General features: G+C 43.3%; 1 protein-coding gene across 1 annotated transcript in view; it reads right to left on the reverse strand.

Annotated features, from left to right (window-relative positions):
- Positions 1 to 12,408, reverse strand: part of ABCB7 (ATP binding cassette subfamily B member 7) — a 52,285-nt gene that overhangs the window by 26,731 nt on the left and 13,146 nt on the right. The window contains exon 4 of the mRNA XM_071569131.1: positions 6,873 to 6,992. Coding sequence (XP_071425232.1) covers positions 6,873 to 6,992 — 120 coding nt within the window. The remainder of the gene's footprint in view (positions 1 to 6,872; positions 6,993 to 12,408) is intronic.

The raw sequence follows: 12,408 nt of genomic DNA on the forward strand, positions 1-12,408 counted from the left end.
CAGTATCCAACATTCCCAGTGTTACAAATTATGGCAACTAGTGGAAGACAGAACTTCACCATGGGGGGTAACTGGAGTTTTGAAAATATTTTTGTAAACTACAGGATCAAAGAAAAAAAAATAAATGTTTGAATCTGTGCTGTTGGTTTCTTTAGACAGTGTTTTAGGCAAAAGATCTAAATGCAAATAAGGAAGGAATCCATTCTCTCCTCTTCCCCTGCATCTCCCCCATGAAATACACCTAAAAAACCACCTCCAAATTCCCAGTACAGCATAATCCAGGCAACTCCTCAGAGGAGACAGATGAGATTTGAGGGCACCTGGGTGAGGTTGTTGCTGGTGACTGAAAGAGAAGCAGCTGAAAGATCAGGTCCCACCTCAAACACATCCTTCTGAATTGTATCCAGTGCAGCCTGAGAGACCTTCAGGAACTGCCTTTTCATAGACTGGAATTGTGGAAATCTCAAATCTCCTCTCCCTGTCCCAGCATAGGCAAAAAAATGACTTTAGAGTTACCAAAACTCAGTTTTGGGGTGGCATTTTGTTCTTTACAAAGATGAATCTACTGCCATGTGTGTTCCAGTGACAACCAACATGACAAAGTCCAGCTTTTCCTGGGAGAGACTTCTCAGGAGAAAATAAGAATATTGTAATGCAGACTTGTCTTGATTTGCTGCAGATTCTCACAAATCTCTCTGCAGGGATTTTATTCTTCACCAGACTACACTACACTACAGGTAGTTTTGAAATAGAACCACAGATATATTTCAAAGTCCATTTAAAGAGAAGAGATGGGTTCTTTAAACTGCTGTTCTCCACTCACAATTAATTTAACAGGTAACAGCCTACAATTTTGCAGAAATGACTTCTTTTACATGGATATAATTCTTCCCAATAGAGTTTTAAATGAAATTCAAAGCCTGGTCTCAGGTTATAGTTGTTCTGGCTCCTGGAGGGTAAAGCTTGAATAAGAACAAGGCAGGATGGTATTGCAGCACTTCATTAGCAATCAAGACAGTCTGCTTTCCAGTAATTTAAAAAAGAAAAAAGTTAATTTTACAAAGTTTATTGCAAGAGATGAGAGGCCATTATTAGAAACAGGCCTTTCCTATTCAATTTGTTAAGTCAATGAGATCACGTTCACAGTAATGGAAACAAAATTTCATCCTTCTGCATAAATTCACATTTCTCTTTTCAGATTTGCTGGCACAGAACAAAAAGCTTTAAGCACACCTTGGTAGACTGTGAAAATCTACCATGAAAAACAATTGTCTTACACAATATATCTATACAGGCTTCCCTCCTCTGCCTAATGCCTGAAAGCTTGATAACAATTCCCATTAAAGAGACTCTTTTAATATGAATTTGCACATTTTCTATTTCTGGGTTTGAATTAATAGCCTGAATTCATTGGAAAGCAAACACAGCACCCATGAAGTCATCCCAACTCAACTGCCCCCATTTAACAGCAGGTTGCACTGTAATGAATCATCCTTAAAGGAGTTCAAACATTTTTTTAATGACTGCACTGTTTAAAGCTGACAATGCAACATCATCTCTATTCCCCAAGGGACTACATCACTTTTAAGGCAAACAGCCTTATCTTTCATTTTGCTCTTTCTAGTATTTCATCTTTAATAAAGATGACAAATTAGTGACAGGCTGAGCCCCAGTAAGATAAACTGGTTCCCAGTGAACTCTCCTTTTGCCAATAATTCAGTGAGAAACGTTGACATGAAGAGGACTGAATTCATTGCTGGATCCATATAAATGTCCACATCCAAGAGCTGCATTTGTGGAGATACAAACAGGAATCTCATCCCTGGTGGAGGCAAGGCAGCCAAAGCTACAAAATATGCTCCTGGTGAGGAAAGAAGCACCTGCCTTCATGGCTTCTTCACATTTAAATGACCTGCACCAGAATTTTTCCAGTAAATAAAAAAAGAATGTTTTACTGACTTTTCACCTGAAACTTCTCGAAAAGCTGAAGTTTCTAAAGGTTTATTGCAATTATCTAAGCCCATCTGAGCCCCCAGAAAGGGCTCACACACCAAGCTCACAGGAACTTGCTTCACTGAGCAGATGGATTTTGTTATTTGCAATTCAGCCCCTGTGTCCTGCCTCCCCAGCCAAGCCACTGCTGCTCCTCAATCAGCAGTCAGGGCAAATGCAGAGTCTGAAAGACTTCTCTGGCTCATGAGTAACACAAGCCTGGGCTGTGACCACCAGGCCAAACACCACTCCAGGCTGAGAGAGGTGACAAGTGACTGTGTCATATTCATGTGTTTCATCCAGCTCCTCAGAAGCCACAGCAGTTCTGGTGGCACAGAAGAATCATAGAATGGATTGGGTTGGAAAAGACCTCCGAGATCATCAATTCCAACCCTTGGTCCAACTCCAGTCCCTTTACCAGATCATGGCACTCAGTGCCACGGCCAAGCTCAGCTGAAAAACCTCCAGGGATGGGGAATCCACCCCCTCTCTGGGCAGCCCATTCCAATGCCTGAGCACTCTCTCTGCAAAGAAGTTTTTTCTGCTCTCCAACTTCAATTTCCCCTGGCAGAGCTTGAGCCCATCGTGCCCCCTTGTCCTATTGCTGAGTGCCTGGGAGAAGAGACCAACCCCAACCTGGCCAGAACTTCCCTTCAGGCAGTTCCAGACACTGCTGAGGTCACCTCTGAGCCTCCTCTTCTCCAGCCTGAACACCCCCAGCTCCCTCTGCCCCTCCCCATAGGAGAGGAAGGGATGAAACAGAAAAATAAGGAAGCATTTGCTATACATACCTGAGTAGAGAAGACAAAAATGGGAGAATGTGGAGAAAGAAAAATCAGATACACAGAACCTGAGCAGGCTAATCTTGGTGTCTGACAACACAGACACTGCCTGGTGTACTCCCCTCACCTGCCTTCCTCTGGCACCTTTCAGATCACACACACGTCTACATAGGCTATAAATATTTAAGGTAAAAATTTAAAGCATGTCATAATAATACAACAAATCTCCCAAGGAAGAAAGGACCTCACTAGCCCTAGAGCAGACTCCATCCTGTCATAAAAAGCCATCCTAACAGCTGGCTTTGAAGGCTCACAACACCCCCAGCAGTTTGTGCAGACAAAAAGGAACCAAAAACCACAATCATTTGTTCCATGACAGGCAACTGGGCCCCACAAAGGCACTCAAGACAGACTGTACCTGCAGGCTCCTCAGGAGCTGCTTCTGTTTGGGCAGTGAATTTTACTGAACTGGAAGATTTAAAGAGACAAATTATTTCTCAAGCAGCAGGACAAGGAGGAATGATCTCCAGCTGTTTTGTGAGTAAGTAACCAAATCAAACTGGGTGTGGACTCCTATTATTTATCCTGTGGCTGAGAATTTCATAACCTATCTGTCTCCTCATAACCTACCTGTCTCCTCATAACCTACCTGTCTTCTTGTGACTCCTCTGGAGTTATCTTAGAACAAAACCAAGGCCACTCTATGACTTTTAACTGGAAACTTAACTTTATAAACACAGAGGTATAAAATCTCACCCAAGTCTTCTGTCAAACTCAGAAGAAGTTGGCCAAAAGGCTGACAGAAGTATTTCTTACTGGAGCAGGTGACTGGCAGCAGCCACCAAGATCATACAGCTCTCTAGGAAGCCCCGTCAGAACGAGCAGCCTTTAGAACAAATCCACAGTATGGATGCAAATCCCTCTGGATTCACTTTGTTCCACAGCGAACAAAGAAATGCAGTGAGGAGAAAAATAGGCTGGTGTTCTTGTGCTTACACAATTAAACAGCAGAGAAACTCTAACAAAGTGCTTGTGTGGTCTGTGCAGTACATTGTAATTAACATCACAAGCAACCAGAACAAAGGGCTTGCAAATGGGATAATGAGGAAACTTCACAGGATTACACACGGTCCAGGAAAGCTACAGGTAAACTACTTTGCACTTCATTTTCTCTAAGACAAAATGACCTTTTGTTGGCTCTGGAAGAGCAGCAGATGTTCAGGGCTCAAAGGCATGGCAGACTTACCACAGCTCTGTAACAAACTATCGTGCATGGGTTATGTCACAATAACTGCACACACACTTAGCACATGGAAAGTCTGAAGCAATTTAAGAAAAGTTCTTTCCACAAAACAAGAGTGGATACAGCTCACAAGATAAGGGATAACTTCCTAAATTGCAGATGTTCAACACAGCTTTGTAATAACAGAACAAAACAAAGAACAGTAGCAAAGGATAATGGGAAGACATCCATGAAATTTTTCACCCCAGCCAGTTAAATCCGTATTTTCCACAAAGAGCTTGCTGTGCTTTTTCCCAACGAAATCCTTTTTTGCCAAAACAAACATTCTCACAAAACACTCCTGCTTTAACAAGCATCTCCTAAAACCTGGGCAAAGCTCAACAGGTTTTCTGCTTGCCTTCTGGGAATCTGCTCTGGACATCAGAGCTTCGTAAAATCTGAAGTGGGAACCTTAAGAGAACACTGATGAAATCCAAACACCCAGTTACCTCCCCAAAGGGTAATTCAGCTTCTGATTTTCTGACTGAGGAAACACCTCTATCTCCCAGTAGAAATACAGTAGCTCTGTTTTACACAAAATACAGAGCTATTTGCAAGAATCAGGCATCCTGGTCATCAATTCTGTTCTCACAAGGCCCCAGAAAGCTGCTTGAAACATTAATAGACTTCTTAAAGGCAAGGTGCAGTGCTGCCACATGCAGGATTAGATGCTGGATTCATGTTCTTCACCATGTTTATATAACACTACGAATTAGGGGAAGTTGGGAAAGAATAGGAAAAAAATTAATTCAAACATTTCAAAATCACCTTCAGATTGCTGTTATTAACATTAGTAATAAGAGGCTTTAAAAAGACTTAGAAGAATTTTCATATCCATCTGGTGAATCTGCAATACAAAACCTGGAGGCATCTGCATTTTGAGCAGTTTCCCCAAGTTTTTAAGGCATGGGAAGCATTGCTGTGTATTTTGCAAAGGACATAAAAAGGGAGGAAGTTCCCTTGCACAGACTTGCCATAATCTGCATTATCAGCAACGTCCTGAGCAGCAACACAACCCAAAATATCTCCTGTGGACAGGACCTGAGAGACCCACAGCTCTTGAGAAAGAGCTGTACACAAGACTGGCCCTTCCTCTTCAGCTCAAATAAAGGAACACATTTCTCTCCCAAACACTCTTCTTAACACCTGTAATAGCTGGAATTTGTTTCTTCTCTCTTTATACCATGGCAATGGTGCTGAGTGCCCATAAGTTGCCAGTGCCATGAACTGAGTACTACAATTCATTACCAAGCAGACTCACTTTGGCTTATCCCAACAAGACACTAAAATTAGCTTTATGTTTGGTAAAAATCACCATACTTAGAAACAACCCATAATGTCTCAATGGAATTCACAACATTTGCTCCCAGTACTTGTCAATCAAGTATTTTTATTTTTTTGAAGCAAAAACCTTTTTTTTTTTGGCACAATATTAACATTTGTACTTCTGAACTATTCTGTAAGGTTTGCACAAAATTTGAAATATATCCTCCATTAGGCTGCAGAAAGCTTTGCATGCCAAATTCTTTAAAAGAAGAAATGAACACTAATTTTGTTGCAGGCAAGAGTGTAGAAGATCCTTTCACACACTGAAGTACAGGTAAGGACAATCTCCCATTTCATAATCAAGGCCACAAGAAAAATCACTTGAATGAAAGAATGGTTCTTAAATACAAAAACTAAGTTATACAACTTTTGGCATTAAAAACAATAAAATTGCACTGTCATCTCACAGAGAAATAACAAAGGGCTGGAGCTCAAACCTCCTTTTCTATAGCAAAAGCAAGAGCTGTGAGGAGGTCCCACCACAGTGCTCCAGTTCAGGGTTGAGGATGGGCACAGAGCCTTGAAGAAGTCCTGTCTGACACATCCAGCACCACTCAAGAAGAGAAGATCTGTAAGTCATGTTTAACTCACAGTTCCTGTAATGTCTGAGGTAAATGATTCACAGAATCACAGAATATGCTGGGCTGAAAGGGACCCACAAGGACCATCCAGTCCAACCCTCAGCCCAGCATATTCTGTGATTCTGTGGATGGGCACAGAGCCTTGAAGAAGTCCTGTCTGACACATCCAGAACCACTCAAGAAGAGAAGATCTGTAAGTCATGTTAAACTCACAGTTCCTGTAATGTCTGAGGTAAATGATTCACAGAATCACAGAATATGCTGGGCTGAAAGGGACCCACAAGGATTACCCAGTCCAACCCTCAGCCCAGCATATTCTGTGATTCTGTGGATGGGCACAGAGCCTTGAAGAAGTCCTGTTTGACACATCCAGAACCACTCAAGAAGAGAAGATCTGTAAGTCATGTTAAACTCACAGTTCTTGTAATGTCTGAGGTAAATGATTCACAGAATCACAAAATATGCTGGGCTGGAAGGGACCTACAAGGACCATCCAGTCCAACCCTCAACCCTGCACAGCCCCATCCCCAGGAGTCCCATCCTGTGCCCCAGAGGATCATCCAAACCCTCCTGGAGCTCTGGCAGCCTTGGGGCTGTGCCCACTGCCCTGGGGAGCCTGTTCAATGCCCAGCACCTTTTCCTGAGATCCAACCTCATCAGCAATGGAAAATCCTTGGCTAAACTAGTGCAATGGAATGGAAATAAAGCAATGGAAATAAAAACTCTGGCTGTCATCACCACCTCCCTAAACACAGACACCACCTGCAGACACACACTGTTGAAAATCCCAGCTATCATTTTTAACACTGCGTGCTTCTTGCACAGGAAATGGGCATCATACAGGTGGTAAATCCCTCAAATAATAGAAAAGAAAACTCTCCCTTGTGCAGATGAAGGGTGTGTTCTCACCTTGGCACTGGCCAGAAAGCCCAGGGACAGGGCGACCCTGGCTCGTAGGTCCGGCCGGTCCTTGGGCCACACGTACGACAACATCGCCCGGATGATCTTCTTGGCATCGATCTCCTTCAGCTGTGGGGAGAGACAGAGGCACTGTGTTATAAGGGGGGCTCAGGAAGCAAAAACACAGCATGGATAAGAATGAATTTTACACATTTAGAACCATAGAATCAAGTGGGGTGGAAAAGATCTCTGAGATCATCAAGTCCAACCCTTGATCCAATCCTACTGTGATCACCAGCCCATGGCACTCCGTGCCATGGGCTGGTGATCACAGTGGGGTTGGATCAAGACGTGGTTGGATCAAGACATGGTGATCACAGTAGGATTGGATCAAGACATGGTGGATTCTCAGTGCCACATCCATAGAATCACAGAATCATAGAATGGATTGAGTTGGAAAAGACCTCTGAGATCATCAAGTCCAACCCTTGGTCCAACTCCAGTCCCTTTACCAGATCATGGCACTCAGTGCCACGGCCAAGCTCACTTGAAAAACCTCCAGGGATGGGGAATCCACCCCCCCTCTGGGCAGCCCATTCCAATGCCTGAGCACTCTCTCTGCAAAGAATTTTTCTCTGCTCTCCAACTTCAATTTCCCCTGGCAGAGCTTGAGCCCATCGTGCCCCTTTGTCCTATTGCTGAGTGCCTGACTTAGATCATTTCTGTTTTATTTAATAGGCAACAGACACTTGGTGTTTGAGACTGGGACTGCCTGTTAAAGTTTCAAGCTGTACATTTGTGTGGTTATATCCATGACCTGCTGTTACAGCAGATGAGTTGTTCTGAATTTACATTTTCTCCAGAATGCCACTGGAATACAGAGAGCCACAGTTCACACTGAAATGCTTCTCAGGGCAAATAAACTGACCCTTCTGTGCCTTCTCAGGGTTTCTGTGCAAAATCCAAGGGCTGGTTGGTACCTCTTTTTTGAAAGATGGTTTAAAATGGTTTAGAAACAATGTGAGGGAAATGAAAAAAAAATAATGAAGCAACAGACAACAGAAAAAAAACCAACTTAAGGCAAGAAGGAAGTGTGAAAGGCCTACAACACACCTAAGTAGTTTGGAGAACACTCCCTGATGTTGGCAGTCAGGTTCTGGGGGAGATGATACATATGGCCACACGTTGGCTTAGCTGTTTACATCAATTCCAACTGCCTTCTTCAAACAGGTTCTCCTCCAAACCTCAAACTTGGCTCTAATGATCACAATCCAGTTAACAAGCCATCTTGAAAGAAACTTTTTTGGTTTGGGTTGAAGTTTTGCTTTGGGATTACTCTTTTGTTGTGGTGGTGGTGTTTGGTTGTATTTTTTTTACAGACAAACAGGCTGCTTTCCAGATGGATAAATGTCTGTATCACTGACACTTGAGATATACTCCACCAAACTCATGAGCTAAACTATCTGCAGCCCAAACCACGTTTCCTAATCAAGAATTAGAGAACTCACAGTAACATAAAGCACAATCATCTACAACCTGCTTTTCTGGGCTGGCTGCACTGGGGTGACTTGAAAAGAAACAAGGGTTATCTAAAACTGAAGGGAGGGCACAAGGGCTGCTAATCTCTCCATTTCAGGCAGTAGTTGGTACTTGGGAAGAGAGATGGGAAACAAAAAGTTAGTGCACACCTTCTAAAGATGACTATTCATGACACAAGTTGGTACAAAGGGAGAGTCTTATAGTAAATCTTAATGCTTGAGGAGAAACCAAATTAGAACAGAAATTCTCTGTTAAGGTCCAGAGTGAATAAGCAAAAAAGGAGAGGTCTGTTAAAAGGTGAATTTGCTGAGGCAACCAGGGAAGCCAATCCCATAAATACAACTTGAAATTCATCTCAGTGTTTCCAGTCACAGCTTCAAAGAAAACCAAAGGGTAAGAGAGGTGGCATTTTGTCAATAACTGCAGATGTACTGGAGCATCACACAGGATAAGCACATTTCAAACAACTTTTAAAAAATGGATATGTGGAAGATTTGTAAGCGAGAGAGGATGCAAAAGTGTTTCTGTGGTGTCCTATCCCCTCGGGAGATGGAGATTTCTGCTGCAGCATACACATGAGTCTTTCCATTTGAGCCAAGGATATGCATAAAAAGCAGTTCAAACATTTGGAAAATATCTTTCATCACCACTTACAGGTTAAAAGGAAGTTAAAAAAAGTGGTATTACATTAACACAAAAGACACTGTGCAATCAGAGCAGTTCTAATTACATGGTGCTATTGGCTAGGCAGACTCTTCACAGAAAAGCCATTAAAAGCAAAATACACTGGCTGCAAACAAGGAATCTATTTCCTTTTTTCGTGGCTCTGGAGGGTGACAGGAGCAAATCCGTTCAGAAGAAAGTCAGAAGGCAGCCAGTCATTTGCCAAAGGCCTTGCAAAGGAACAAGCAGAAATATCAAAGGATGCAAAATGCACACACATTACATCAAAGTTTACCATGAAATAAATGTTACTGTTGTACAGAAACATGAGTTAAAAATTGTTTAAATATGCAAGTGGCAACATTAAGAATTAAAATGAGCAATCTGTTCAATGGACTCAGGCCCTTTTTTGATTCTCTGAGGTATATAAAAAGGTTAAGAGATGCATTTATTTTACCTCCTTTTAAATGGCAGTAATGTTTTACATTTCCTTTCAAGGTCTGTTTCTACAGAAATTGCAGGAATGGAAGGCAAGGTATAATAAATCCAGCACAGCAGGGAGCAAAGAAGAAAAGTCCTTTCCACTTTTTGAATGCAGCATGCTTTTAAAACACTGCCAAATGCTGAAGACTATTTGCAAAAGAAAGAGCATTGAACATCCTTCCTGTCCCCTCTACCCGTCCCATGCAGGTTCTGGACCTTTTAAAACACTTAAAGAAGGGGGAAAAGAGAAAGTCATCATTCCTCTTCAGGATTTCCAAGGTTATGGAGCATTGCAAAGCATTCAGGGCTGGTCCTGCCACTTTGTGGATAAAGCCTGTGCTAGAAGATGAGCTCTCAGAGGTGTGAGGGAAGGAAATGGAGTTGTGACGTGCATTTAAGCTGTCCCTGCTGATGAAGGACAGCCCCAGGTGTGGCTCCCCCTGTGCTCACTCTTTATTTCCCCAGCACCAGCTGCCTTCCACCTGCCCCAGGTTATTCTCCCAAGCACTGGCAGCTTCCTCCTCCCCTGCTCTCTGCTCTGCTCTCAGTATTCCACTGGACCATCCCATTTCTCTCCCCACCTCTGGAGTCATGAAACACCTCAATGAGCTGATTCAGTGTAGGAAACTGGAAGAAAACTCTTTGGGTGTTTGTTGCAGGGTTTTGTCTCAGTAAAGAGTCAGATTACCCTTCAAATTCTGCAGCACAGGCTGAGAACAGATTTTTTTTTTGTTATAGCAGGAGGCATGAGGAGGCATGCAGCATCCTGGGAGAGAAGCAGCACTGGGTGGTGGGGAAGGCAGGGATGCTCCCACCATTTGGAGTGTTCCTGTTCAGCTCCATCCCTTCACACCAGGTCACCCTCTGACCACACCGTGACTGACAGAGCAGAACACTGAAGTGAGGGAGGATTCTTATTTCACCTGCCTTGTGAGCTTAAGTAAGTGTCAAACCAGGGCCTGAATTTCCTTCTAAGCTTTGGGAAAAAGGTGCTTAGTCTTCTGTCTCCATACTATCCCTCCTCTCCACAGAAAGCAAGTGATGACTGAAAACTAAAGAGCAGCTGAGTGAAATGGTGGCAGGGGCAGGTGAGTTATCAGGGCTCCATCCTCACTTTCCTTAACAAAGTCCTTATGTCTGCTCAGCACCATGTCAGGCACCACAGTTTTCATTCCTCTCTAGTCTGTTTACAAAAGACTAACATACACAAAACACCCAAAGCTGGTAAAGAAGTACTGGTTTCAGATTCAGCACTCAGCACATCAACCACTGCTGCAAGTCAAAGTTGTTTGGCAAAATCAAAGACATCATAGAATGGATTGGGTTGGAAAAGACCTTCGAGATCAAGTCCAACCCTTGGGCCAACTCCAGTCCCTTTACCAGATCATGGCATTCAGTGCCACGGCCAATCTCAGGTGAAAAACCTCCAGGGATGGGGAATCCACCCCCTCTCTGGGCAGCCCATTCCAATGCCTGAGCACTCTCTCTGCAAAGAATTTCTTTCTGCTCTCCAACTTCAATTTCCCCTGGCAGAGCTTGAGCCCATCGTGCCCCCTTGTCCTATTGCTGAGTGCCTGGGAGAAGAGACCAACCCCCACCTGGCCAGAACTTCCCTTCAGGCAGTTCCAGACAGTGCTGAGGTCACCTCTGAGCCTCCTCTTCTCCAGGCTGAACACCCCCAGCTCCCTCAGCCTCTCCCCACAGCACTTGTGCTCCAGTCCCTTCTCCAGCCTCGTTGCTCTTCTCAGTTGGGTTGGAGAGACCTCTGAGATCATCAAGTCCAACCCTTGATCAAACCCCACTGTGATCACCAGCCCAGGGCACTCTGTGCCCTGGGCTGGTGATCACAGTAGGGTTGGATCAAGACATGGTGGATTCTCTGTCCCTGGAGGTGTTTAAGAGGACACTCAGTGCCACATCCAGTCCCTTCTCCAGCCTCGTTGCTCTTCTCTGGTCCTGCTCCAGCCCCTCAATTGTTCAAACTTCTCTCCCAGTTACATGTGAGATGAAGGCAATGTGCCCTTCACTCTGTGTTTATTCTTAGGATTCAGTCCTGGATGCCCCAAAGCTGCTACAAAAGGGGTAATTTAAAACATCACTCCCAAAGTCAGATTCAGAATGAACAGGCTGGTTTGTCAAACAACATTTGGAATTGAGAAGGCTGTAATACAGTTAATGTGTATCACCTGCAGTTCCCCCAAAAGCATAAGCCCTGGGGGAAAAATAGGCAAACTGGGTGCCAGTGCTTTCATGCACTGAATACAAGTACATATACACATGAAATATAAGAAATGCACTTGGAGTATCTGATTTCCATCCCTTCATATTTGCTTAGAACCTCCTGGCTTGTGCACTCAGCGTTACTCTGGTTTCCTCCCACTTCACACATTTCACAACTTCTACAACTCTTGCTGTTTTCTCCTGCACAATCCCAACAGCTGGTATTTGTTTAGCTGGATGACAGCCTGACATGGCAATGTTATATATTAACTTTATTGGAACAAAAAAGTCAAGGGATTGGTGTACACAGGAATAGCTGCAAGTAAAGAGTGAAGGCAGAATTCCACTGGAATATTTACACTGCCTAGTAAACTAAAAAAACATCCTCAGCATTTCTGGATAACATATTTCTAGTGAGTTTTAATGTTAAGAACATCCAACATTCCTTAAGGCTCCTAGTGTTTTGGTAAACAGAACTTTCCATTTGTTTTTCTGATCAGAGAAAACCTTGAAATTTATATGTGAAATAGAGAAGGATAAATCTGTTAGGTTTGAAGTTTTCCTAGGAAATCTGTGAAAAAAGCCTATTCCTGACACACGGAGTGTCTCAAAATGAGTCTAAAGTTAATGTTACATGCAG

Source organism: Pithys albifrons, chromosome 14 (assembly GCF_047495875.1).
Source record: "Pithys albifrons albifrons isolate INPA30051 chromosome 14, PitAlb_v1, whole genome shotgun sequence".
NCBI classification, from domain to species: Eukaryota; Metazoa; Chordata; class Aves; order Passeriformes; family Thamnophilidae; genus Pithys; species Pithys albifrons.